We start from the raw sequence: 26,119 nt of genomic DNA on the forward strand, positions 1-26,119 counted from the left end.
AAAGCCCCCCAGGACCAGGCTGGCTCCGGTGTGAAGTGAGGGTGAGCAGAGGCAGGAGGACCACAAGAAGGAGATGTTCCTCGGAGATCATGGGTCGTGAGCTATAAGGGACCTCAGAGGCCATGTTAGGTCCACCCATAAAAGTTTACAGAGGAGGATGCTGAGGTCCAAAGGTAAAGGGACTTCCCTGATCTCACATTGTTAGTGGGTGACAGACAGAAATTTGAACCTGCGTCTTCTGTCCTGAATCCAGGCCGGACCCTGCTAGACTGAAGCTTCTGCCTCGGGTGGAAGTCTCTCCTGGCCACAGAGAGGTGGATGGAGAAGAGAAAGCCTCGGCTGTGTGTGTCATGTGTACTTACCACATTGTGCTGGGCCCAGGAATAGAAAAAGTAGGCACAGAGACTCTCAGATCCCTTCCCTGAAGGAGCTGATGTTCTAATGGGGAAAACCAACACATAAACGGGAGCTAAGAGGTGGGTCGAAGGAGAAGTCAGGCGAGTAGTCCGGGGAGGCGAGAGCCGGTCCAGACTTGGCCAGTTTGGGTACTTCCTCAAATCGCGATTCCCTGGCAGAAGTCGCCCAGCAGAGGAGGAAGTGAGAGACGTGGAGGGAGCAAAATGGTCTGGGAAATCTTGGACAAACTGAATTGAGTTGACACCAGCTTAATCAGAAAATCGTTTGGACTTCAAGCCCTTATTGAACATCTAGAATGCACCGTTCTCTCTACCTTCGTAAATGTAGTATTGCCCAGGCCTTTTAGTCATCTCTGACTCTTCATGACTCCATTTGGGGTTTTCTTGGCAAATATACTAGAGTGGTTTGCCATTTCCTTCTGAAGCTCATTTCACAGATGAGGAAACTGAGGCAGGCAGGGTTCAATGACTTGTTGGGGGTTACACAGCCAGTAAGTGTCTGAGGCCATATTTGAATTCGGGGAGACGAGTCTTTCTGACTCCAGACCCAGTGCTCTGTGCACTAGGGTGCCACCTCATTGTCATTATTGAAAAGGGTTTTGTCCAAATACAACCAATGCAACCAAGATTAGAATGGAAACAACCAATTTAGGGGAAACAGTCTAACAGGAAATATCTGATAAAAGTCATCTCTCTCAAATATATAGAGAACGGAGTCGAATTTAAGAATACAAAGCATTCTCCCATTGGAAAATAGTCAAAGGATATGAACAGGCAGTTCTCAGAGGAAAAAATTAAAACTACCCGTAGCCATATGAAGAAAATGCTCCAAATCACTTTGGATTAGAGAAATGCAAATTAAAACGACTCTGAGATCCCACCGCATACCTCTCAGCCTGACTAAAATGACCAAAAAGGAAAGATAAATGGGGGGAAATGAGGATGCTACTACATCATCGGTGGAGCTGTGAACTCATACCACCATTCTGGAGAGCAAAATGGAACCGGACCCAAAAAAGCCATAAAACGACGTGTGCCCTTTTTGAGCCAGCAATACCACTACTGCATTTATATCCCAAAGAGATCAGATATGAGAGTCCAGATAGGAAAGGATCTACCTGTACTAACAAGTATTTTTAGCAGCTCTTTTCGCAGTGGCAAAGAATTGGAAACTGAGAGAGTGTCCATCATTTGGAGAATGGATGAACAAGTTGCAGTTTGGGGTTGTGATGGGATGCTAAACAATGAACAGGATGGATTCAGAAAAACCTGCAGGGACTTCTATGAACTGATGCAAAGTGAAGTGAACAGGATTAGAAGAACACAGCATACAATGATCAACTGTGAAGGACTAAACCATGAGCAGCAAAGCAAGTCTCCAAGATAGCCACAGCCAAAGGAGGAACTACTGGACTCTGAGGCAGATCCATGCTTGCCATCTTCCACTCTATTTTCTTCATGAGATCTCTGTTGTGTGTGTGATAGGTGACTTCTTTCATGGAATGAGCCATATGGAAATATGTATTACGTGGAAGTATGGAGAGAGCCGATATCAGACTACACATTGCCTCAGGGAGGGGGGCAGGTAGGGGAGAGAAAAAACTTGAAATCTGAAATGTCAAAAAAATATTGTCTCTACATGTAACTAAAAAAATACAATGCAAAAAGAAAAGAATCATTGTTGAGAATAATAACCATGATTGGATAGTTCTGTGGATCTAAGAAGCTGTAGACATTAGGAAGAAACTCACTGTAGTGGAGGAAAAAGCTTTCAGGGAGGGATTAGAAAATGAGCTGGGCTGGTACCTCAACACCTGATCTCCCTTCTCTGCCGCTCAGTTTCCTTATCCTTAAAGTGATCAGTTTGACTGGGTGACTTACCCTCTCTCTCCCCCCTTTCCCAGCAGTGTTGTGGTATCAGGGAAAGAGTCAGGGTTGGCATCAGGAAGATGTATATTTGAATCTGACCTCTCACACCGGCTAGCTGGCGACCATGAATGGGTCAAAAACCTTTCTGAGCCTCAGTTTGACCATCTGTAAAATGAGGGTAGTATACCTGCATTTTCTATGTTATGGAGTTGTTTTGAAAGTTGGAAGGATTTACTGTTTGGAAAGTACTTTGGCCAATTTAGACCTCCCCATCAGACTCATTATTTCTGGGATTTTGCAGACTTTGATTACAGTTCTGGGCAGGAGGCATTAGAGGGATTTTGTCTATTACTTCTGTTGATTAACGTGATAATATAGAATATCTCTTGGTTATGGCCCATACTGGGGCTTTGGGAGGGCTATTTCTCTGGTGGGCCTCAATCCCTTCAATGGTGTTTCTCTTTCTCTCCCTCCCTCTTTCCATCTGCCTCTGTCTGTCTGTCTCTCTCCCTCCCTCTCTCTTTTTCCCTTCCTCATTCCTTCCCTCTCTGTCTCTGTCTGTCTCTGTCTCTCCCTTTCTCTCTGTCTATGTCTCTTTCTCTTTCTGTCTCTCTACCTCTCTCTCTCTCTGTCTCTTTATCTCTCTCTGTCTCTCTGTCTCTTTCTCTTTCTGTCTCTGTCTCTCTCTGTGTCTCTGTGTCTCTGTGTGTGTCTCTCTCTGTCTCTTTATCTCTGTCTCTTTCTCCTTCTGTCTCTGTCTCTGCCTCTGTGTGTGTCTCTCTCTGTGTCTCTCTGTCTCTTTATCTCTCTCTGTCTCTGTCTCTCTCTGTCTCTCTGTCTCTGCCTCTGTCTCTGTCTCTCTCTGTCTCTGCCTCTGTCTCTCTGTCTCTGTCTCTCTGTCTCTGTCTCTCTGCCTCTGTCTCTCTGTCTCTCTGTCTCTGCCTCTGTCTCTCTGTCTCTGTCTCTCGTCTCTCTCTCTCCTTCTCCCTTTTACAGCTGATGTCCTAAGTGAAGAAGCAATCTTGAAATGGTACAAGGAAGCCCACGTGGCCAAAGGCAAGAGCGTCTTTCTGGACCAGATGAAGAAGTTTGTTGAGTGGTTACAGAATGCAGAGGAAGGTAAGGACGCCACCCAGCAGACCCTTTAGGTGCACACACGCAGGGCTTCCAGGCAGGAACTTATCCAGGCCTTAGCTGGGTCGGTTGGGTTTGGGATTAGATCAGCCACCTGTCAAGGCTTCCTCGGATAGCGAAGGGCATTTTGTTTCCCGTTTTCTTGCCCCTCCTCGGCACATAACCCTCGTCCAGACAGATATTCCCTGCCGGTGACCTGTCCTAATGGAGCAAACAGGGCTACCCTTTGACAAAATACAAATCCGTCTTCTTCCCCAAGCTGATGACTGTTGAGGTTTCTCGTGAACTATTCAGTCTCCAAAGGATCAAAATTGCCCCCAAAGAGTGATGTGGTGACGGGGATGGGCCGGAGCATGTGACCAAGAAACAATGTCAGTCCCGGTAGGAGATGCGTAGATAGAAAGGGGCCGGGAAGAGCTTCCACACCGGGAGTCCCAAAGCACAGACATTGGATTCAAAGCCTCCACCGCAGCCAGACCAATAACTAGATCTCTCTGTTCAGACGGCTGGGGCTTTCTGGGGCTCTATCGGCGTCTATCGCACCAGACACACCCGCTCTCCCTACAGACAGACTGAGTCTCCGCAGACTCCCAGCCCTGGGCTGGCTGTGGACTTGAGGGGCCTCAGCGGATGTGGCTGCGGATTGTGCCCGCCCGCTGGGGGCTGTGGAGAGCCCTGAGGGCAGAGCAATAAGCAGCCATTAGGATCCACTCCGAAGCCTCGAGTCCTTTTACCGCAGCGTGTGTGGGCGATCCCATTCCAGGAAGCCCTGAGCGCTCGCTGCAGGCTCGCGGCACGAGTGGCCCAGCCGCAGCCTCTCCTCCCCCCGGCAGAACCCTCCTGCCCAGAAGCCGAGGAGAGATCTGGGCGAGCTCGTGCGTCCATGATTGCAGGAACTCGGCAGGGCAGCGAGTAAAGCAGCCTAACGCCGGCCTCTCTCATCTCTTTCTTCTCCTGCAGAGTCTGAATCAGACGGAGAGGAGAATTAGTGGCTCGTCCGGGCAGTCTCCAGGCCACGGCAAGGGTCTCGGGGAAGGACGGCTCAGTGGGGAGGCAGCCTCGGCTCCTGGGGGCGCCCTGGGAAGGAGGGGGCCCTCGGGTGTCCCGAGCTCCCGGGATTCCTGCCTGCCCCCCCCCCCCAATCTAACTTAGACAAAGCCATTGAGCGGGGCCTCCAGAAGGGAGAGCTCCCATGGTAGAGCACCCGAGGGTGCCCACCCACCACCCCATGGCTTCCTCCTTAACTGCCCTTTCAGGTGCCACCTGGGATCCGCTCCTAGCCAGGGGCTCTCACGGGGTTCTGTTGCTAGTTCCGTATTGACTCGTGTATGTGATCGGACAAAACCACTTTTTTAAATGAACAAATAAATAAATAAAAATAAATGGCTTTTTTAAAAACCAGAGGCCAGAGCCTTTGTTCCTCCTCTGAGCCTGGGACGCTTGTGGGCCTGGCATGGCGCTTCCTCATGAAGCAGATCTCCTAAACCACCCTTTTCTCGTGTCTCCCTTCCGTCTCCTCTAGCTAACAGGGATGTAGGTCTGCCCAGTGCTTTACACAGACCCGGGAGGTAGGCACTCAGGCTGTCCTTGAGTCACAGACGAGGAAATGAGTCAGAGCGGTTAAGGGACTTGCTCAGGGCCACACGGCTGGTAAGAATCTGAAGCAGAATTTGAACTCAGGACTTCCTGACTCCCTAGTCCAGCACTCTACCCATTATGTATTCTAAAGAGCTCCATGTATGTCTTTGGGTTCTTTTTCTTCCCCGGAGGAGTGGTAAACTCAGTCGGATCTCATTTAGAAACGGAAAGTAATCCAGAGCAAATAAGCATCATTTGGGAAAGGAACTTCTGGGGAGGCTTACATTGGCTTCCTTCACAAGGAAGAGTTGGGGGTGGGCACGTCTCTGAAGAGCTTGGGAAGAGATAGCTGCCTTCTTTAGAGACCAAGGCCATTTGCCAGGCCGCTGGTTCAAATCCTGCCAAGCCAAAAGGCTCCTCATTAGAGACAGAGCCCAGTAGGTGCCATCACACCAAGTTACCTATTTCCCTGCCAATCAATGGGAGAAAATAGAATTTTTTTTCTTTCCAGGTAATTTTCTTCTTAAGAGGCTTTTGTTCCCCCTAAGACTATTCCTGAACCACTGACACTCTTGGTAATTTAGGACCGATTCATCCCACATTCTGGAAAAAAAAAAAAAACAATAAAGAAAATACCTGGTCTGGTGGGTAATTGATCACTGAAGGCCAGCAGCCACTTGGGCTTGGCCACCAGGCAGAGGAAAGGTAAAACTGGAAACTGCCCAAGAGACTTTATTTCTTGGATTAAAAATGTATTTCTGCTTCAGTGGATCAACGCTACCTCCTCCCCCTCCCCCCCCAGGACCAGCCTCACTAACTTACCTGCCTTCATAACACCTTCCTGTTTGGTGGCCAGCCACCAGGGTAAGTTCCGGGAGAAAATATCACTCCAAAGTATAAGGTTCTTTTTTAAATGTTTTATTTCTCTCTTCATTTTTGGTCACACTTTCTAACAACTAAATATCAAATAAATATTTATAAATAAATGGTTAACATTAATAAAGAATAAAGATGACGTGCCACTGCAAGCTTTGTAAAGCATTGTACAAACATCTCATTTGAGCATCACAGGGAATCCTTGAGGAAGGTGTCCCCATTTTGTAGATGAGGAAACTGAGGCAGACAGCACCTAAGTGATTTTCTCAAGGTCATACAACCAGTAAATGTCTGAGGCTAGATTTGAATTCAGGTCTTCCTGACTCCAGCTCCAATTTTCTATCCACTGTTGTACCACCTCCATTATAATTTTCTATTACATCCCTCCCTAAATTTCCCCCCAAGAGCCATCCTGTATAATAAGGAAAGATAAAAATGGAAGAGAGAAGAAAAAACATTCCATAAAACTGTCTGACATTCTATCTTGTGCTCCACACCCATCGTCCCCCGACTCTTCAAAGGAGCAGGAGAAGAGGAAGGGGGTTTTCTTGGATCCCTTCTTTGGGTCTTCTCATTCTACAGAATTTAGGTTCTCCTGGTTTGTTCTATTTCTTATCAGCATTGCTATAGTCACAGGACAGCCCTTTCCTGGTCTTCCCGATCTCACTGATATGTGTCTCTAGGAGCACTTGGCTCCTCATGGTGTATGTGGAGGGGGCCACCGGCTCTTGTGGGATAGACTTCATTTGCAATTCCAGGGATGGACTGTGGGTCTGTTCTTGGAGCCCCAGCTTCACTGAGTGGGAAGAGGCTTCTTTAACTCAATTTAAGGAACATTTATTAAGCCCCTCTAATGCGCGTGGCTTGTATTTAATCACCTTGGCCATCTTGGTCATCATAAATCTCAAAGACCATCTTGAAAGTCACAGAGGGAAGGAGGAAATGCACTGACAAAGTTAGAGATTTGGACTATGGAATAATAATGAATAATGATGACTAGAATGGTCGTTAGTATTTACCTGGTACTTTAAGGTTTCCGTAGCACTTCTCTGTTGATCTTCACAACAACTCTGGGAGTCAAGGGCTTCTCCCCCATTTTGTAAAAGGGCAGACTGAGGCTGAGACATAAAGCGAGTGCCCAGGGTCTTGCAGTGAGGCAAAGTCTTCACCCTTAGGTCATCCTGCCTTGTTTCCACTCTTCTCTAATAGCCACTAGCAGTTAGAATGCAAGATGGATGGCAGTGGAGAAGAATCCCAAGTAGGTCTTTCTAACCTATCTGAACTGATGCGCAGTGAATTGAGCAGAACCAGGAGAAGATGTCCACAGTAACAGCGGTATTCTCTGCTGAACATTTATGAATGACTCAGCTATTCTCCACAATACAGTGATCCCAGAAAACCCTCAAGGAGTCCTGATGGAAAATGCCATCCACCTCCAAGAAAGAAATGACGGAAGTCGGTATGCAGATCAAGACATACCAAAGTTCACTTTATTTCTTTACTTTTCCTGGGCCTATTCAAGTTTTCTTTCACAAAATAACTAAGATGGAAAGATGTTTTAGACTGCTATACATGTAAAATCTATATCAGATCAGGAAGAGGGAAAGGGAGGGAGGGAGAATGAGGATTTGGCTCAAACTTTGAAAAAATCAGAAGGTTTAAAAAATTGTTTCTTCACATAATTGAGGGGGGAAATACAAATGTTTTAAAGTAGGTCTTCCTGCAACCTTCTGGTACCAATACAACCTTTAAAAAATTCATTTTCCTCCCAATTATGTGTAAAAACAAATATTAACCTTTGTTTTTTTAAGTTTAGAGTTCCAAATTCTGTCCCTCCCAGACAGCTGAATTTCATTTTGATTTTCTCTATCCAAGATTGGGAAGAAAGGAATCAGTTTTGGAGCCATGTAATACACAACCCTTCTGTCTAACTGCATAAAGGGCCAGGAAAGACAGTCCTGAAAGAAAGAAGGGGGAAAGCATATCTCAAGAATTTAGCATCTTTGCAAAAAGTGTGCTTCTACAGCCTGCCTCTGACCTTCACAGATCTCAAAAAAACAAATGAAAATGCAGAAACTCTCTGGAGAAAATAACAGGATTTAGAAATGATCCTAATGCCTTCCTCACTTCCCTGTGATTGGGAGAATCTTAACATTATTGTCATTGTTGTTTTAATTTTGTGGTTTTTAAATGTCTTTTCAGGATAGTTGGAAGTTTAGATTCTGTCTTCTCTTTTTCATATTCCAAAATAGAGAAGCATTGTCTTTTATAAAGGAAACCATTCCTCATTGTCCATATTTTTTGTTGCGATTTTGGAAATGTATGCTATTATTTACTTAATATTCATTTATTTAACAGAATTTAGAGCTTAAGAAATGTATGCATTGTTAAAGAATCACCATAAGTAACTGACTTCTGACTCTTCACCCAGGTTTATTCCTTCACCATCATCCTTGACTCTTTTTTGTTCCTCACTTATCTATCTAATCAGCTGTTGCCTTGTTGATTCTATCTCCATAACATCTCTCACTTGCATCCCCTTCTCTGTGGTTGTGTGGTTACCATCCCATGGGAATTCAGACCCTCAGCATCTATTGTTTTGACTATCACAAGAGCCTCTGAATTATTCTAACTTGTCTTAGTTTGGTTCATCTACCACAGAGATGTCAAAGTGATACTCTTTCATCAGTGTCTTGTGCAAGAAGCCTGGTTCCCTATTCCTTGCAGGATAAAATGAAAATAACTTTATTTGGCATTCAGAGCTCTTTCCAATTAGACTTCAAACCTCTCTTCTGTAAAGGTGAAAATTAATGGTTGGACAATAATTTTATGAAATTATGTGGTTGCCAATATTTATTATATCTCGAGTCAGAAATGTATTTACAAAATAGAGAGGAAACAATAAATTAGAGAAATGTAAAGGGGATAGAAAAATTATCTATCCCATCTCAATCCAGGCAGAGATTAGTTAGCTCTCAACAAGGAAGGCCTGTAATGAGTAATCACGAGACCTCCTCTAAGATGGAAGCTAGACTTTCCAGAAACTAGGAAAGGAGTCAGCCTTTTACTCACCCCACGAAGTAGTTCAGGAGTCAGAGTCTAAGTTGAAGCTGAGCTCCAAGTCTACCATCCAAACCACAGTCTCTAGCAAGGCTCCCTCAAAGACTCTCTCCAGTCAGGAGACTATCTCCATAAGATTGACTCAAGTGGCAGGATTCATGGCTTTTTTGGGTGATTTTTTGTCCCTGCCCGTCTTCACAGGGGCCAATCACAGTTTCCAAATTGCCCAGCACTGCCCAGGGGGCAGTGTTTATGGGAACTAGGTCTCATCTTCTGGAGGGGTGAATCTTCATCAAAAGAGTTCACCGATTCCTGGCTGATTGAGTTTCTGAGGGTGTAAACTCTGATCATAGGATCCACAAGTTTGGGACTGAGTTAAAAAGGTGGAGCTTTCTAAGTAAGTGACTTGAGTTCTTTAAGTACCTTGCTGGCCTCTCACCCAGTACTAAGTAGGATGTTCAAATCTTTTGTGGATTCAGTTCAAAAGTAGACAAAGGGGAGTTAATCCTGTCTTCACAGTCTAAGTAGGGGTACTTAATTAAGTTAGTATTAAGTCAAAATAGACAAAAGGGAATAAAGGAGTCCCTTTCACAAGTGTAAACTCAGAGAGAACAAAGAATTCCCTTTTATACTTCCTAGACTGATTTTATATTACTCTCCTCACGTCTCTGTGCCGTTTTCTGTATATAACATTCTAACTCTTGCCTAGCCCAGTGCCTGGCAAATAGTAGATACTTGACAAATTTTGGTTGAATTGATTTTAATGAAATGATTGAACATAAACCCAGGAGTCATTACATGAAGTGTCAGCTATATTCATTTGTTGGTCCAAAGAGCTATTCTCAAGAATGTGTTTTCTGAATAAGTTTATTTCCTCTTTGGCATGTTAGCAAAATAAGAAACTAACCTTTGCACAGTCTGTCACCCTAGTTGGAGGTACCCTCTCTCCCAGCTGCCACCTTTTGGAATTCTTTGCTCTCTTCAAGGCTCAGCCCAAATACCACCTTCTCTGAAATAATTTCTGATGTTAAAAGGTATCATCAGATACAGATACACACACACACACACACACACACACACACACACACACACACACACACAGCTTTCTTGTCACCAATAAGGTGGTTGCTGTCCCATTCCTGAAAGGCTATTTCTTGTAAGCTTGTCTCAAGACCATTATATCCTTGTAAAGCACATGATCATTAAGAAAGAAATTTAGTGTCTTCTCCAAGTCTTCATCATCCTTTTCGCCCTGCCTGCCTTTAGGGAGGGAGCAGATGTTCCTCATTTTTACATTTTTCTCCATTATTTCCTCCCCTTCAGTGAACCTTCTCTTGAAATGGAAAACCGACGATCCCAAAGCATCTCAGTTAAATCCCAAAGTAGTGGGGACAAGAGCCCACTCAAAGGCAGGCTTTCACCAGGGTTAACTAGAGAAATGTCCCTGCTCCTTTTATGAACTCTTGTGTCTGTGTCTACTGCTTATACTTCCCCCAAGCTCCTTTGTGGGAGCACCCCATATCCAATCATCCCATTGCCCTTTTGCCACTGTCTGCTCCTAGATCTCAGTGGTATGGACAAAAGAAAATCAGTCATCAAGTAGAAGGCTGGGGACCTTAGTCTTGGCTCTGACAATGACTGGGACTGTGAGCAAGTCATTTCACATTCACATGTCTCAGTTTCCTGGCCTGTAAAATAAAAGTTATATGAAATTATTATTTCCTAGTTCATTGGACAAATCTATTTGCCCTTTGGACTTCAATTTCCTCTCTTTCAAAATTAAAAAAAAAGCCTTCATTGGAAAGGTGGGGAATTATGGGAGTAAAATACTGCCTCTTCTGCTCTTCTTCCCATTACTTTGGGAATGAACTGGGCTGTTTTGGGATCAATGGTTTTCTGATTCAAGAGAAGGCTCACTGATGGGGAGGAAACAGAGTATATGGGAAAAGATGCATTTGTAAAAATAAAAAACATCCACAAAACTTTGAATGGCTCAGCTCAGAATAGTTCAGAGGTCCCATTCGGTGATTCTAAGTGGAATGAATCCTTCCCCTTCTAGAGAAGGAGTTTGCATCTGGCTACAGAAAGACTGCCACCTAGTGTGAATGCGAGGACGTGCACTCATTCTTAGGGTACCAGATGTCCCAAGACCAAGATTCATTCTCTGGAACTGAGATGGGCGATATCAGAGCTTTCCTGATGCTCCTAATGGAGACTCCTTGGTGGATCCTTCCCCAGGGGCTGTCTGTGCTGACTGTTTCCCAACAGCTGCCTGTGGGCTGGTGGGAGATGGGTCACAGGATGGTGTCAGCAGGTGGGCATCCCTCAGACCTAGCCCACCCATGTCCAGAAGCCTCGTGGTCCAGGCTTGGCCTCCACTCCAAGCTGCTTCCCAGCTTCCTTGGGGATTGGGTGGGGAGAAAGAAGGCTCAGTCGTACTGAAGAGCTCTGGGGGAATGGGAGCTCTTCTAGTCTTCTGGTACTCGACATCAGTTCAATCTAAATTTAAGGAAACTCAAATCTCATTCTCCATTTCTTCCACAACAATTGTGGGGAATTCCTTGGAACTGTTGGAATCCAAACCTAAATCCTTTGAGTTAGCTTGCATCTAGGGAATCAGAGTCATAATCAAATGCCCAGGAGATTTCAGTCCAACTGGAATTCAGAGAGGCTAAAAAAGCCCTCAAGTGTTTTAAGGGGCCCTCTCTGGACCTGGCCAGGCCTAAATATTGGCAAACATCCGTCATCAGACCATCTGAAGATCCATTAAAGGACATGGAGAATGGGGATGTTTACTCTGGAGAAGGGATGGCAAAGGATGCCCAGGAGATTTGCCTTCTGGTATATGAAGAGCTCACACAGAGGTTTGGCCCCAGAGGGTCACGGGCCAAGAGGAAAGGGAAAAGTCACAGAGACAAAGCCGGGCTTGAGACTGACGATGAGAGCTATCTGATGGGCTCGCTGCCTCAGAAGGTGGTGAGCTTCCCCATCTTGGAGGTTTTCAAACTGGAAGGTGTGAAAAAGGAATTCAACTCCTTTTGCCTTAATCAGTCAGGGACTCGAATTCCCATCCCTTGTAATTTAATCAATCAGGGACCTGGAGATCCTTTGAGATGTCCAAGGATACATAAGCCCATAAAGAAAGGAAGTTGAAACCAGAGACAGGAAATTGATCCCACAAGCACTGTGCCAGGAAAATTAAAGAACTATGATTGGTTCTTGAGATGGGACATGGGAGAGCCAGTGGGTGGAGAAAAGGGCTTATAAAGGTGTGACCAGAGGTCTGAAGACACATTCCTGTGTTGGTGACACTCTTGCTTAAGGGAGACGCTTACTCTGGGGATTCCTGATGAAGAGACTCTCAAAGACTTCCAGCTGAAGACTGGACCTGAAGGCTCGCACTCTCAAGCTCTTCTGACTGAAGATTGGGCTTCGTTGGAGATGAATTTCATTCCATCAGAACATAATTAGGCACACAAATGCAATTATCAATAATATGTAAATAAGTCTTGATTGATCACACATGTGAAAACCAGTGGAAATGCGAGTCAGATATGGGAGGGGTGAAGGGGGGTGAAGGGGAAAGTAAGAACAAGAATCATGTTACCATAGAAAATTTTTCTAAAAAAAAAAAAATATTTAAATTTTAAAAAAAGAACATAATTAGGGTAGTTAGCTAAACTGCTCCCAACCTCTTTCCTATATTTCCCTCTCTTTACTGTCTCTACTTTGATTAAACTAAATTGTTAAAGCTACTAACAGACTCTTAATTTTAATTTTTAATTATCACAATTTGGCTACCCTTTCATTATTACAATTGGTGAACACTTACTTGTTGGGGCACAGCATGGATTTTTGTTCAGGTCTAAACAGAGGGGGCTGGTCTTTATCTGAGCATTCTCATATGTGATGGGGTAAAGAGTAGAGGAGGGGGTGAGACAGTCCAATAACCCTCCAAGAACGTAGTCTCTTTAGAGGGTCTGTAAGATATCAATGACCTACGACTGTCCAATTTGGGGGCTCAGAGCTATCTGGAAACTTCTAGCAACTACAGCAAATGCACAAGGAATCACCCAGTTTATTAGGTAACTCCCTTTGATCAGTTTGTTAACTGCCTCCTCTCAGCAGCGAGGGAATGTTCTACAGCTACAGGATGAGACATACAACAACAGTAGACTTGGACTCACCACCACAAAGCAATCAAGACCATAGGCTACAATCAGATAAACAGACTTGACCCCTCCTCAGCAGAAGTGGAAAGTCCACAGATGTGGACCATTACACATCATCTCAGGTTTTTTTTTTCCAATGAATTGACTATGTTGATGAATGGTTTTTCCATTTTAAAAAAATCTTTGTTATTTGGGATGGATCTTTGGGAGAAGAGAGGGAGAAGGATCCTGGGGGAAATGTGGCAAGGTCAAAATAGAAAGATACCAATAAAATCTATTAAAATAAACAATTAAGGCTCGAGTTGTCAGATATGGCCAATGTATTACTTAGCTATACTTAGCTGTTCATAAATGGTGGCTTCTTTGAGAAGTGAGGGTTATTAAAAAAAACAGATTTGGTAAAAAAAAAATATTTTTTGAAGTATGTTTTCTCCTTGTGCCCAGTATTACAAATTATTCATCACCTTGAGCGAGAAAATAGGAACTGGAGTTCCAAGCCACTTTCCTATTCACACATCAGTTAGTTTTGGTTATTACTTATTCAGCAGAGTTTGGCTCTGGGCACCATCGGCACCGAATGGGCTTCTGGGGAACAGAATTTACAGTTGTCCAAACTGAGCAGAGGAAAGCTAGAACAGAGAATATGGAGATGCAGAACTCATTGGCCTGCCTTCCAAGGTCCAGATGGCGGAGCTACATTCAGAACTCAATTCCTTTTAACAAAAGATTTTAAAATTCAGATGCTTTGTTAATGTTGGAGCAAAACACTCAACTCATTCTGCTGCCCCCAGCTAATCCCAGCTCAGTTGCTCTGAGTTTTTTAAAGATACATATGGATATCTACATATATGAGATACATGTACATAGATGTTTGTACGTACATATATATGTATATATATGTATATATATATATATATGTATATATATATATATACACAAACTATTTATATAGCACTCCCTGTTTGCCAGACAATAATGTTAAGTACTTCATTATGACTTTATTTGATCTCACAATAACCCTTGGAAAAGCAATGTGTTTATGACTTCCATTTTGCAGATGAAGAAACTGTGGCAAACAGAAGTTAAGTGACTTGCTCAGGATCACACCAGCTAGTTAGTGTCTGAGGCGGCATTTGAATTCAGGTCTTCCTGACATCAGACCCAGAGTTCTACCCACTGTGCTACCTTACTGGCTCCATTTGTTAGCCATCTACCTTTGGATAAATCATGTTCTTTCTCACGGGCTGAGTTTCTTTGACTGTAAAATGAAGGAGTTCATAGATTTAGAGGTAGAAGGGAACTTCCTGCTCATCTGATCCAACCCTTTCATTTATCCTAAATAACATTCTATTTTTTCACAATTACACATAAAACAATTTTTAATATTTATTTTTCTAAGTTTTGAGCTCCAAATTCTATCCTTCCTTCCCATCCCTCTCCCCTCCTTGAGTTAGCAAGCAATCTGATATAGGATTCACATGTCCAATCATGCAAAACATCTTTCCTTGTTAGTCATTTTGTGGAAGAGATCGCAAATTAAAAAAAGAACAAGAAGTGGAAAGAAAGGGAAATATAGTATGCTTTAGTCTGGATTCAGACTCCATTAATTCTTTGTCAGAGGGCAGATGGCATTTTTCCTCATGAGGCCCTGGGATTTTCCAATCATTTTCCAGATTTTTCCAAAATCACCAGACTTCTTTTCTTATAGAAAAATAGTATTCCATCACAATCATATATATATACACCTCGTCTTAACCAGTCATTGACCAATTGATAGAAAAATCCCTCAATTTCCAATTCTTTGCTATCATAACTACTTTTTTAGGAATCTCACCTTTCTTCATATCATTCTCCTTTTTGCGACTTCTACCCATTGCTTTTCATCCTATCTCCAGGGAACAAGCAGAAAAAGTCTAGTCTCTTGTCTATGTGGCAGGACTCAAAGAGTCCTTGTATCCATCCCGTGTCTTTTCTTCTCCAGGCTAAATATCTGCAAGACTTCTGTCTAATCCATATATGATATAAACTTAATACAAACCTTCAATGAAGATGATAGACATAGACTCCACTGGAAGCCCATGCTCAGAGTCTTTCTAGTAAAATAGAAAGGTTGATAGATGAGGGTTTATTTCCCTGGAAAAGTTCATAGGGAAAAAAGAGACAAACTATGTGTAGGGTGTAACAGGGGCTTCTGGCTTCTCTGATGGCAACATAGTAGGTGCTTAATAGACAGTCACTTCTGCAAACAAATGAGACCTTGCATGGAGGACCTTGTTATTATTGCAGAATAACTCATTTTCTCTGGTGAGGGAGCTTTCTAAAAGCTGCTCCATGTTTAAAATTCTTTGGTTTTCCCCACCTAGCCTGCAAATTATTGTTCAAGTAAAATCTGAGTATTTCCCATTCTTTTTATGATATAAAGTCTCAAAGGTTGCCTCAGATTTCTTTGAGCCTATGAAACTTTTGCTCCAGTACAAAGCTCTGACTTTCCAAGGCAACAGCTGGACTCTGGATGCAGAAGGGGCAGTGCCATTATTCTTGAAATAGGATGCTATAGAATGGGGACATCTGATCCTAGAGTTAGGAAAGGCATGAGGAAGACACAGCCCATTTCAGACAACAGAGGAACCTAAGACTTAACATTAAAACATGTGACTTCTCTGGAGCCTGGATTCCAAAAGGAAGCAAAACTTGTGAGGGCTCAAGAAAGTGATGCAAATCAAATCCGGCCTCAGACACTTCCCAGCTGTGTGACCCTGGGCAAGTCACTTGATCCCCATTGCCCACACTTACCACTCTTCCACTATGAGCCAATACACAGAAGTTAAAGGCTTAAAAAACTAATTAATTAATTAATAAAAAAAGAAAGTGATGCAAAGCTAATGAGAACTCCTTCTGCTGCTGCTGAGAAATAAACCAATCACGCAACATGGGACCTTTGTGGGCAAGAAGCCACTGATTTCTAGCCTTTCCTTCATACTGGGGAAAGCTGAGTAGTGCTATGCCAGGTTCTAGTGAGTGATCCACATGCCAATGTCAATAGGAGAGAAGATGAATGGAGCCTATGGAATACGAAGGAAGATGAGATGTTGACATGCCAGCCTATGCCCTGGGGTCCTCCACCCCTGCCTGCCACTTTGCTCCTCTAGCACCACGGTCATTGTCAATGATCTAATTCTTCTCTGACATCCAAGAAATCCTAAGGCTAAACTAAAAAAAAGCAATGAGGAGTTTTCTAAGAATTCATTGTTGCACAAAGGTGACCTTGGGTGCCCAAGGTGATACAAGCAGAGCATTCATGTTGGCAGGTCCTATTAACTGGGAGAGGTTTCACATATGGCTCTGGCATCTGAATATCATCCTGACATTAGGATTAACCTCCATAAGAATATGAAGTATTTCATCCTTTGCACTTGTATCATCAGTGTTTATCACAGTACCTGGCACATAGTAGGTGCTTAATAAATGTTTGCTGATTGAGTGGCTGATTGACAACAGAGAGATATCTGCTCTTCCAGGCCCTGAGTCTCATGACCAGGAGATTGACTATTGACGAGGAGAAAGTGTTTCCTCTTCATGAGACACAAAGAAATTGTGTTTTTTGTCAGTGCCAAGGGAGGGGAGCATTCATGCTGCTGAGATCATGGAGAGTAATCATTCTGATAGCTGGCAGGTAGGTGATACTCTAAGGTTGACAAAATGAATATTGTACACCTTTTCTCAATCACTTCATGAAAGTATATACAGTGGCTGCGATTCATCTTCCTTCTGTCTAAAAACACCAGCGTGGTGGTTACTTCCTTAGCTAAGCAGGGCTGCATTGAACAAATCAGTCAGAGAGGAAGTTTAATCTACCACTGAGGAAAATGTCCTCATATCCTTTAGTGCCACCAACAATTGGAGCCAAGCCACAGGAGAAACTCATCCAATAAGTAAGAAAGGAAGGAGTAGAGAAAATGGCGAGGCTCCCCATTGAAATGAGGTAAATACCCTTTGTATGAGCTGATGAAAGAAGCCAGGAGGCTGCAGATTCAAGGCTGGCCAGAAAAGGAGAACCAGCTCCAAACCATGAAAGGTTCGGGGTATTCATTTATTGAGTCCCAAATCAGATCAAATGACCACTGACAACAGTTAACATGGTAAGTAAGGTAGAATTGTACTTGGGCATTTGTCTGTTTTTAAATTTGGGTTCAAATTGTGTTTCCTGTTTGTAGGCCATCTTGGTAATGTTAATTAATATTTACTTCTTTTAATAGTGTTTTTTTTTTATTTTTAAACCCTTAACTTCCGTGTATTGACTTATAGGTGGAAGAGTGGTAAGGGTAGGCAATGGGGGTTAAGTGACTTGCCCAGGGTCACACAGCTGGGAAGTGTCTGAGGCCAGATTTGAACCTAGGACCTCCCGTCTCTAGACATGGCTCTCCATCCACTGAGCTACCCAGCTGCCCCCTAATAGTGTTTTTAATAGAAAAGCATACTCACATGGAAGAAATGTAAAATTTGTAGATTTCCACTTAACCATATATCAACCCCGCTCTCTCCCATAAAAGAATGCAAGCTCCTTGAAGGCAAAGATATTTTGTCTTTATCTTTGCATCCTCATCCCCTAGCACAGTGCCTGACTCATAATAGAGGCTTACTAAACATATGTTAAATAAGTGAACCAAGCCCAACTGTCTATACTACAAGTTCATGGCCAAGGCATCACCATCCAGCTAGAGGACAATCTTCTGGGCCATAGGAACCCTATCTTGTCCCTGGAATGTCTCTAAGCTTATAAACTAATGAACATCTTCTCACATTCAGGGTAGCTAAAGGGACTTAGTAAATGGTAGTTGAGGGCAACTCAGTTAACACTTGGATTTTTGAAGGGAAAGGATAGACTTAATGACTTTGCCTTCATGGTGAATGTCTCCAATGCAGATCAGAGACTCAGCTATTAGTCTTCCAAACTGGCGGGGCAGGAAGAGGACTGTCCAGTGAAAGACAGCTTGAAGATGTCACCATGCTCTCCATCTATCAAAGAAATATCAATTGGAGGATATGGGAGCCTTGGTGTAACACATTCCCTAATGGTTTTGTTAACAATGAAATGGCATTTGAATGAGGGCCTACTGGTCTTCACAGTCGTAAACTCCTTTGGATGATGGTCAAGGCAGATCTGACTAATGACAAATCCAGCATGGTAGATAGAGTTGGGTTGCAGCCTTGTACATTTTATTTAGCAGTTCATCCACACCAGTTTCTAACAGGAAGCTCCAAACAAGTAGCAAAGGTGCTTTTCAAATACATTTGTGTTTACTGAACAGGAATGGAAGACTTTAAGAAAGTACATTAGCAAAAAGCTAGGGATGAAACCAAGGAGGAAGTCACAGTATCTTAGACCTTGAGCTTGAAGGGACCTTGGAGGTCATCGTTCTCAACCTCCTCATTTTAAAGATGAAGAAACTGAGACCCAAATAGGATGTAGTGACTTCCCCAAGGTCATCCTAAAGGTAAGCAAGCAGCTACTTACTCTAAATGCAAGTTCCGCTCTCTTGGAACTGTGTGCCTTAAGTAACATCAGTCAATTAAAAATGCACAAGACCAATGTCATCATAGCAGTCATGTCCTCCACAATTCCACCATCAGAAGAAGAAAGACAATTCCCATCTTTTAGTCTCTTCATTTTTGCTATTCTCCCCCAATTCCCGGCACAGAAGGGTTCTTTTTAAAATTTTAATTCAATTTTTTGTTTTTTCAATTACGTGAAGAAACATTTTCCTTCCCTCCCTCCTCTCCCCCCTCCTCAAGAAGAGAGGTAATATGATATGGTTGTACATATATTATCATATGATACATATTTCTCTGTTCATCATGGTGTGGAAAAGACTCATTGCTACACCAGAGAAAACTTCATGGGGGAAATCAAGTGAAGAATGGCACGTTTCAATCTGTATTGAGATTCTATCTGCTCCTTCTGTGGTAGTAGAGAGTCTTTTTCATCATGTGTCTCTTGGAGTTATCCTGCAGTCTTGCCTTGTTGATAAGAGTTAAGTCACTCACAGTTGGTCATCATACATTATTGCCGTTTCTGTTTACAACATCCTCCCCTCCCCTGGTTGTGCTCCCTTCACTTTGCATCACTTCCTATGAGTCTTTCCAGGTTATTTTTGATCATCTTGTTTGTCATTTCTTATGGCAATATAGTATTCCAACACGATCACATATCAGAGCTTGTTCAACTATTCCCCAATTGATGGAAATCCCTTCAATTTCTAGTTCTTTGCCATCACAAAAAGAGCTGCTATAAATATTTTAGAAAATGTGGTTTCTTTTCCATTAAGATTGGGTTCCTAATGAAAGCTTGCTAATTCCTTGGTTAATCATGTTCTTACCTCTCCTCATTGTTCCTCTAAGAGGCTATGACTAAGGGTCTGGGTTCAAAATGAAGTCATTTGAAGGCAAAAGCATCCCAGGAGGAGAGCAAAAAGCATTCTTCTGTTACACAAAGACTGACCATAGCTTGACATGGAACATTCATTCAATAAACATTTCCTAAACATCTACTCTGTGCCAGGTACCGCACTCAGTGCTTCCCATACAAAGAAGACAACTAAAGCATCCCTTCTCCCAAGAAGCTTACAATGTACCAGGGAATCAAATATAGGGTTATAAAAAGAAGCAAGTGGACTGAAGGGCTGGGATGAAGGACACTTAGACAAGTTACCCTGGTAGAGAGTAGAATGTCATAAAAAAAAGAGATCCAGACAAGATGATCTGGGAAAATTTGAGGAAGGAGAGGACACTTTCAGTTGGAGTAAACTGAAGTTGAATGGTCCCAAAGCACCTGGAATGAGCAAAAAGGTAGACAAAGATTCCAAAAGGTAGAAATAAGGAAGGAGTGTTTCCTCAGACTTAAGGAGACCACTTGTGCAAATGCATGGTGGTAAGAGATGGAAAGTCAAAAAGCAGAAAATAAGTAGTAGTATAGTTGGATTAGAATGTAGGTGTGTGCATGTATGTGAAGAGGAAAAAGCCCCAGAAGCATTTGTTAAGCAGCACCCAAGTATTGTTAAGCATAGCCAAGTATGCCAGGCACTGGGGAATCAGACACAAAGAAAAGAGTACCTGACCTCAAGGAGCTTCTGCACTATTGGAGGGGACAGTGAGAAACAGATCCACATATGTAGGTATACATGAAAAATAAATCTACAAAAGCAATCTTGTGGAGGTCACTATCGGCTGGCAGAAGGGAGAGTATACTGCAAAGGTAAAATAAAACTGGCAGGGTGGGATGGGGCCTTATTATCAAAAGTTTTAAAAGCCAAGCTAAGGACTCTGTGTTTATTTTATGTGAAAAGGAAGGCGCGCTGAACATTTCTGAGGAGGAAACCGACATGGCCAGATCTTCAAAAGATTATTTTAGCAAGTGTGAAAGATGAGCATTGCTTCCTTCACAAATCGGAATGGACGGAACCAAATTTAATTCGCACGAAGAAAGAGATTTGGGGCATAAATGATGTGAATCTTGGGGAGTAAGTAACCCTTCCGTATTCAATGGCCAAATAGTTTTTGGAATAGCAGATTCTAAGGGGTTCAGAGGAAGGATAGAAAGGATCCAAAGGGCTCTAACAACCATAGGCAAAGTCAGGAAGTCCTCGAAAATTGAATTCTGAAAACACAAAGAGAAGTAATCCAAGAGAAGGGGGAAAGGAAAAGCTGACTAAAGAGACTGCTGGGGCTGCCTAGGGAACCTGCCAACCAGCTGCTCATTTCTTTCCATTTTCTTTGTAGGGCAAGGACAGAATAACACCCCAAAAAGTCCCATCAGGATTCTAAGTCTGAGATAATTAGGGAGCTCATAAGAGACCACTTAGCTGAATGTCATGTCACCAGCTCAGACAAACTCTATCTCAGAAATCAAAGGAATTAATGGATGTCCTTGCTGAGTTGTTCTCAACCCTGATAAATCATGGAGGATGGCAGAGATACCACAGGACCAGACCAGGGAAAATGTTATCTTCTTTTCAGAAAGGGAAGAAATGGAGTCCTAAAAAAGTAAGCCGATGAGCTTCCCTTGTTTCTTGGTAAAATTCTGGGACATATTTAAAGGAAAGAGACTGAGCATTTACTAAGGGAATATTGACTTTCTTATGCCAGTATTTCTTTCTAAGTCCTGGATGATTAAAAATGTGTTATATAATCAATATAGCACATTCACAGCAGTTCTGATTGAAAGGGATGCCCCGCTCCTTTCCTCAGATTCAGTAAAGCCCTTTGGGATGATCAATTATGCAACTCATGACCAAGAGCACTCTCTATTCCTGAGATCCCACCCACTCCCCATGCTCTATTACAGACGGTTCAGACGGTTCCACCACCACTCAGTCAGGGGCTTGGCTAGAGGCCATCTCACCACCCTCTCTCCTGTCTGTGCCTCCATGTGTCTACCCCCCACCCCCTTCCTCTTCTTGATTCTGGCCAGACCTCCAGTGTCTGGCCCCAGTCTTCCTCCTCCTGCTCGTGCTTCTCTCTTCCCCATCCCACGTGTCCTTATACCATATTCTCTGCACTCCCTTCGTGGACACTTGAACCCCTTCCTACCTTTCCCTCCTTCTCTACTGCATTCATTGGGCAGAAGGGTTCACTTACAGAAAGGGAGAACCATCTTATGTGTGTTAACCTATGAGAGACTTACCAATTCCGTAGACCAAACACTTTGTAAAGCTAATGATGCAACCAATCAAGAACCAAGTGAAATAACTGTTTTCAGCCCTTTTATAAAAATGGGGGAACCTAGAGATTTGTGAACCTCTCATTTCCGAGACATATAAGGAACCAATTCAAAACTGTAAGAGTAAGAGTCATTCCCAGTTGATAAATGGCCAAAGGTGACAAACAGGCCATTTTCAAAGGAAGAAATCTAAGCTATTCATAACAACAAAAAGACTCCAAATTGCTAATCATTAGAAAAATGAAAATTAAAGCATTCATTAGGTTCTACCTCACACCTATCATATTGATAATGCTGGACAAAAAAAGGAAAATGATTCATTTTGCTGAGTGAAGAAAGGTGAATTGTTCAGTCATTCAGGAAAGCAATTTGAAATTATGCCCAGAAAGTCACCAAACTAGCCCTATGTGATGAGTCATTCAATTGTGCCCAACTTTTTGTGACCCTATTTGCAGTTTTTTTTTTTGGGCAAAGAGACTAGAGTGATTTGCCATTTCCTTCTCCAGCTCATTTCGCAGATGGAGAAACTGAGGCAATCAGGGTTAAGTGACTTGCCCAGGATCATACAGTAAATATCTGAGGTCAGATTTGAATTCAGGAATATGAGTTTTTCTGATGCCTGGCCTAGTACTCTATCCAGTGGGCCACCAGTAGACCTATACCTACTGTTATACTCAGGGTTAAACTGGAAGCAGCTAGAAATCTGGCTTAAATGATCACTACAGACATTTGCACCTCAGAAATTGGCAGACTTTACAAATTCAGGCTTAATTTATTATTTTTTCTTGATTAGACTTGAGAAAGTGATGGAGAAAATGTTAACAATACAAGTTAAATTTCAAAATATGTTGTACTTAGGTTTTTTTTTCCCCTCAGAGAATTGTTGTTAAACATTTACCACTAGACTTCCTATGCCATCCTACGAAGTGAAAGGAAAAGGAAGAGGGCTCGTGTACAAAAATATCTCTATCAGCTCTTTTTGTAAAGGCAAAGAAATGGAAACTAAGAGGGGAATGAGTGAATAAATTATGGTAGATGACTATAATGGAATGCCACTGGGCTATGAAGAATGATGGAGGTGGCTTCAGAGAAACCTAGGAAGACTTGTATGACCTGATACAGTCAAGTGAGAACCAGAAGAACAATTTCTCTAACAACAACATTATAAAGACAAACAGATTTGAATGACTGGAGAACTCTCATCAACACAACGACCAACAATTCCAGAGGACAGGATGATGAAGCATGTTTGCACTCTGCCTCTTGACAGATAGGTGAGAGACTCAGGGTGCAAAACAAGACATAGTTTTGAAAAATGACCACTACAGGAATTTGGTTTTGCCTGTGCATATTTGTTATAAGGGCTTTGCTTTTCTGTTCGTCTTTCTCAGTAAGGGGGAGGGGGAGAAGAATTGCACAATAGAAAGAGAGAAAATAGACTTTTTAATTGAAAAAATTAAATGAGAAAATAAACTTTTGACCTAAATTCTTGGGTCACTTGTATCCTGTTGGGGAAGATATGGCATGATTTTTCTATCTGTCCCTTTCCTTTCCTTTCCTTTCCTTTCCTTTCCTTTCCTTTCCTTTCCTTTCCTTTCCTTTCCTTTCCTTTCCTTTCCTTTTTCTTCCCTTCCCTTTCCTTTTTCTTCCCTTCCCTTTCCTTTGTCTTTCCTTTCCTTTCCTTTCCTTTCCTTCTTCTTTGTCTCCTCCTCCTCCTCCTCCTTCTTCTTCTCTTCCTCCTTCTCTCTCTCTCTCTCTCTCTCTCTCTCTCTGTCTCTCTCTCTCTCTCTCTCTCAAATCTTTACATTCCATCTTAGAATCAATACTGTATATTGATTTCAAGGTAGAAGAGTGATAAGGCTTAGGCAATGGGAGTTAAGTGACTTTCTCAGGGCCAAGCATCTAGGAAGCATTTGAGGCCAGATTTGAACTCATAGCTACCCATCTCTAAGCCTGGCTCTTGATCCACTGAACCACCTAGCTACCTCCTCTATGCTTTTTCAATGACACATTGCCTAGTCATTAACATAGTGGATCTCCCATGAGAATGTGAGCTTCTTGAGGGCAAAGACTCCGTCCCGCCCCCCTTGTACCTTTGATACTTAGCACAATGCCTTGTAGCTGGCCAGCACAAAATACATACTTGTTGACTGCCTGATGGATGCTTTGGCCCCCTTGCTCTGGGCACATCCCTCTCCTGCGGCTCCCTCCACACACCCACTTTTTAAAGCTGGTTGTCTTCAGAAAATGCCCTATGAATTACTGGTGCTCCCACTACCCTGCAGCGAGGCAGACAGTTTTCTGAGAACCAGCGTCCAGGGAATTTCTCCCAGTGAGTGATGACGTCCTCTGGAACACATACATTGTAGGGGCTATTGTCGTGCATAAATGCCTCATGGGTCATTCCTGATGTAACTAGAAACTGAGCCCCTCAAAAACTAGGGACCTTTTGGAGGTTTTGCATAAAAGATGCTTATTTTAAATCCAGTCTGTCCTCTCACAGAAAGGCCAGATGGGGCCTGTCCAAGCACAAGGAACCATGGCAGGGGACTCAGATGGGACAAGCTTAGCAGATCAAAGCACTACAAGCACTACGGTTCACTTTTGGTCAACTGTGTGGTGACAGCTTTGAGGGGACAAGGAGCCAAGGCAGGGAAGGGAACAGAAATAATTTCCAGAGACAGGACTTTACTAGTTAGAATTAATTTGACATTTGCTTTCCTTTCAGCTCTTGCTCCACAAGCTCTGGTTTATTTTGAATAGCCTGAAGCTGTTTTTTTTTTTTTTTTAACCCTTATTTTCCATCTTAGAATCAAGATTGTTAGTGGTAAGGGCTAGGTAATGGGGGTAAAGTGACTTGTCCAGGGTCACCCAGCTAGGAAGTGTCTGAGGTTAGATTTGAACCCAGGATCTCCCATCTCAAGAACGGGCTCTCAATCTGCTGAGCCACCTAGCTGTCCCCTCTCAGCTTCTTTTTGAACTAGAATTGGTCTCTTCTGGAGGCTGGGATGGTCTTTGTCCAGGTCTGGTTCTCAAAGAGGCCTTGCGGGTAGCATTCCTTCGCTCTCCCGCTAGGTGGCACGTTTCCTTTTCCTTATAAGACATCGGAGGTGCTGGACAGCTTTGCCCTGAGGGACGTCCAAGGCCGGCACAAGATCTCTAATTCTGGAGCCTTTTCCAGAGGGTTAAGGACAAAACTCAAGGACAGCGCCGGCAGGGATGCCATCACTGCAGTGATTTGCTCTTGGCGTGAGCAAGAGGGATGCCAGGAAGCATTGCCACACTGCTCAGATGGCATCAGCTGGTTACTTCTGACACCATCCAGCAACTGCGTGCCCTCCAGCGGAGGCGCATGAATAATTGAGGGATGGCTTTTACCTTAAAGCCCACAGCGGGGCCGCTCTATGCAAAATGGAGCCTGTTCGAAAATCTGCCTCCAAGACTGAAAGACAAAGACGGCCGCTAACAAAATAGTGCCAACAGCCGCCCCGTCCGGGCACTGGCGCTCCGGCTCTCCTCCAGCATCTCCTTCATTTACACACCTTCAATCTTCTTCTAGAATTAGCAGCGTTGCTTATGAAGGCAGAATATCAAGTGCGGATCGCAGCCCTCTATGCAGATTAGGTGACATCCTAAAACCCCGCGTTCTCTCCTTCAGGTGTGAATAATGCAACGTGAGATTCATAATCCAACTTTTGTAGCTAGGAGCAAGCCAGACAACCTTCTCTCTCTCCCCATCTTTCTGTCTCTCTCTCTCTCTGTCTCTCTCTGTCTCTCTCTGTCTCTCTCTGTCTCTCTCTCTCTCTCTCTCTCTCTCTCTCTCTCTNGCCAGAGTTACATAGTAAGCTAGATATGAAGACAAGCCCTACTTAAACATGTAAATACAGAGACGGTACATTTCCTGAAACCAAATTTGTCAGATCTTGAAAATGATATTTCTTAGATATACTCACTGTGAAATATGTTTTTGTGATTGTTGATGGTCTACTGTTGGCTGTCTTTCACCAACTCTGTTCTTCCCAGGATGTACTTGGGTAATCAAGCCCTATATGCTGATAGTTCCTATCCCCAGTCCCACAAGGGGCCTGGACAGTCCAGCAAATGCTCAGCAAAACCAGCTGTGAAAGTGATGATTTGGAACATTCTCTCCCTCTCCTTTAGCTTCTAGATCTCCCTTATGTGTCTCTCTGTCTAATTCTCTCTCTCTCTCTCTCTCTCTCTCTCTCTCTCTCTCTCTCTCTCTCTCTCTCTCTCTCTCTCTCTCTTCTCCCCTCTCTCCCTCCCTCTCCATCTTCCTC

At 43.2% G+C, this 26,119-nt stretch overlaps 1 protein-coding gene across 1 annotated transcript in view; it reads left to right on the forward strand.

Annotated features, from left to right (window-relative positions):
• Positions 1–4,806, forward strand: part of BZW2 (basic leucine zipper and W2 domains 2) — a 65,952-nt gene extending 61,146 nt beyond the window's left edge. The window contains exons 11-12 of the mRNA XM_044679876.1: positions 3,282–3,404; positions 4,380–4,806. Coding sequence (XP_044535811.1) covers positions 3,282–3,404; positions 4,380–4,408 — 152 coding nt within the window. The 3' untranslated portion in view covers positions 4,409–4,806. The remainder of the gene's footprint in view (positions 1–3,281; positions 3,405–4,379) is intronic.
• Positions 4,807–26,119: the final 21,313 nt, after the last annotated feature.

This window comes from Gracilinanus agilis, chromosome 5, assembly GCF_016433145.1.
Source record: "Gracilinanus agilis isolate LMUSP501 chromosome 5, AgileGrace, whole genome shotgun sequence".
NCBI classification, from domain to species: Eukaryota; Metazoa; Chordata; class Mammalia; order Didelphimorphia; family Didelphidae; genus Gracilinanus; species Gracilinanus agilis.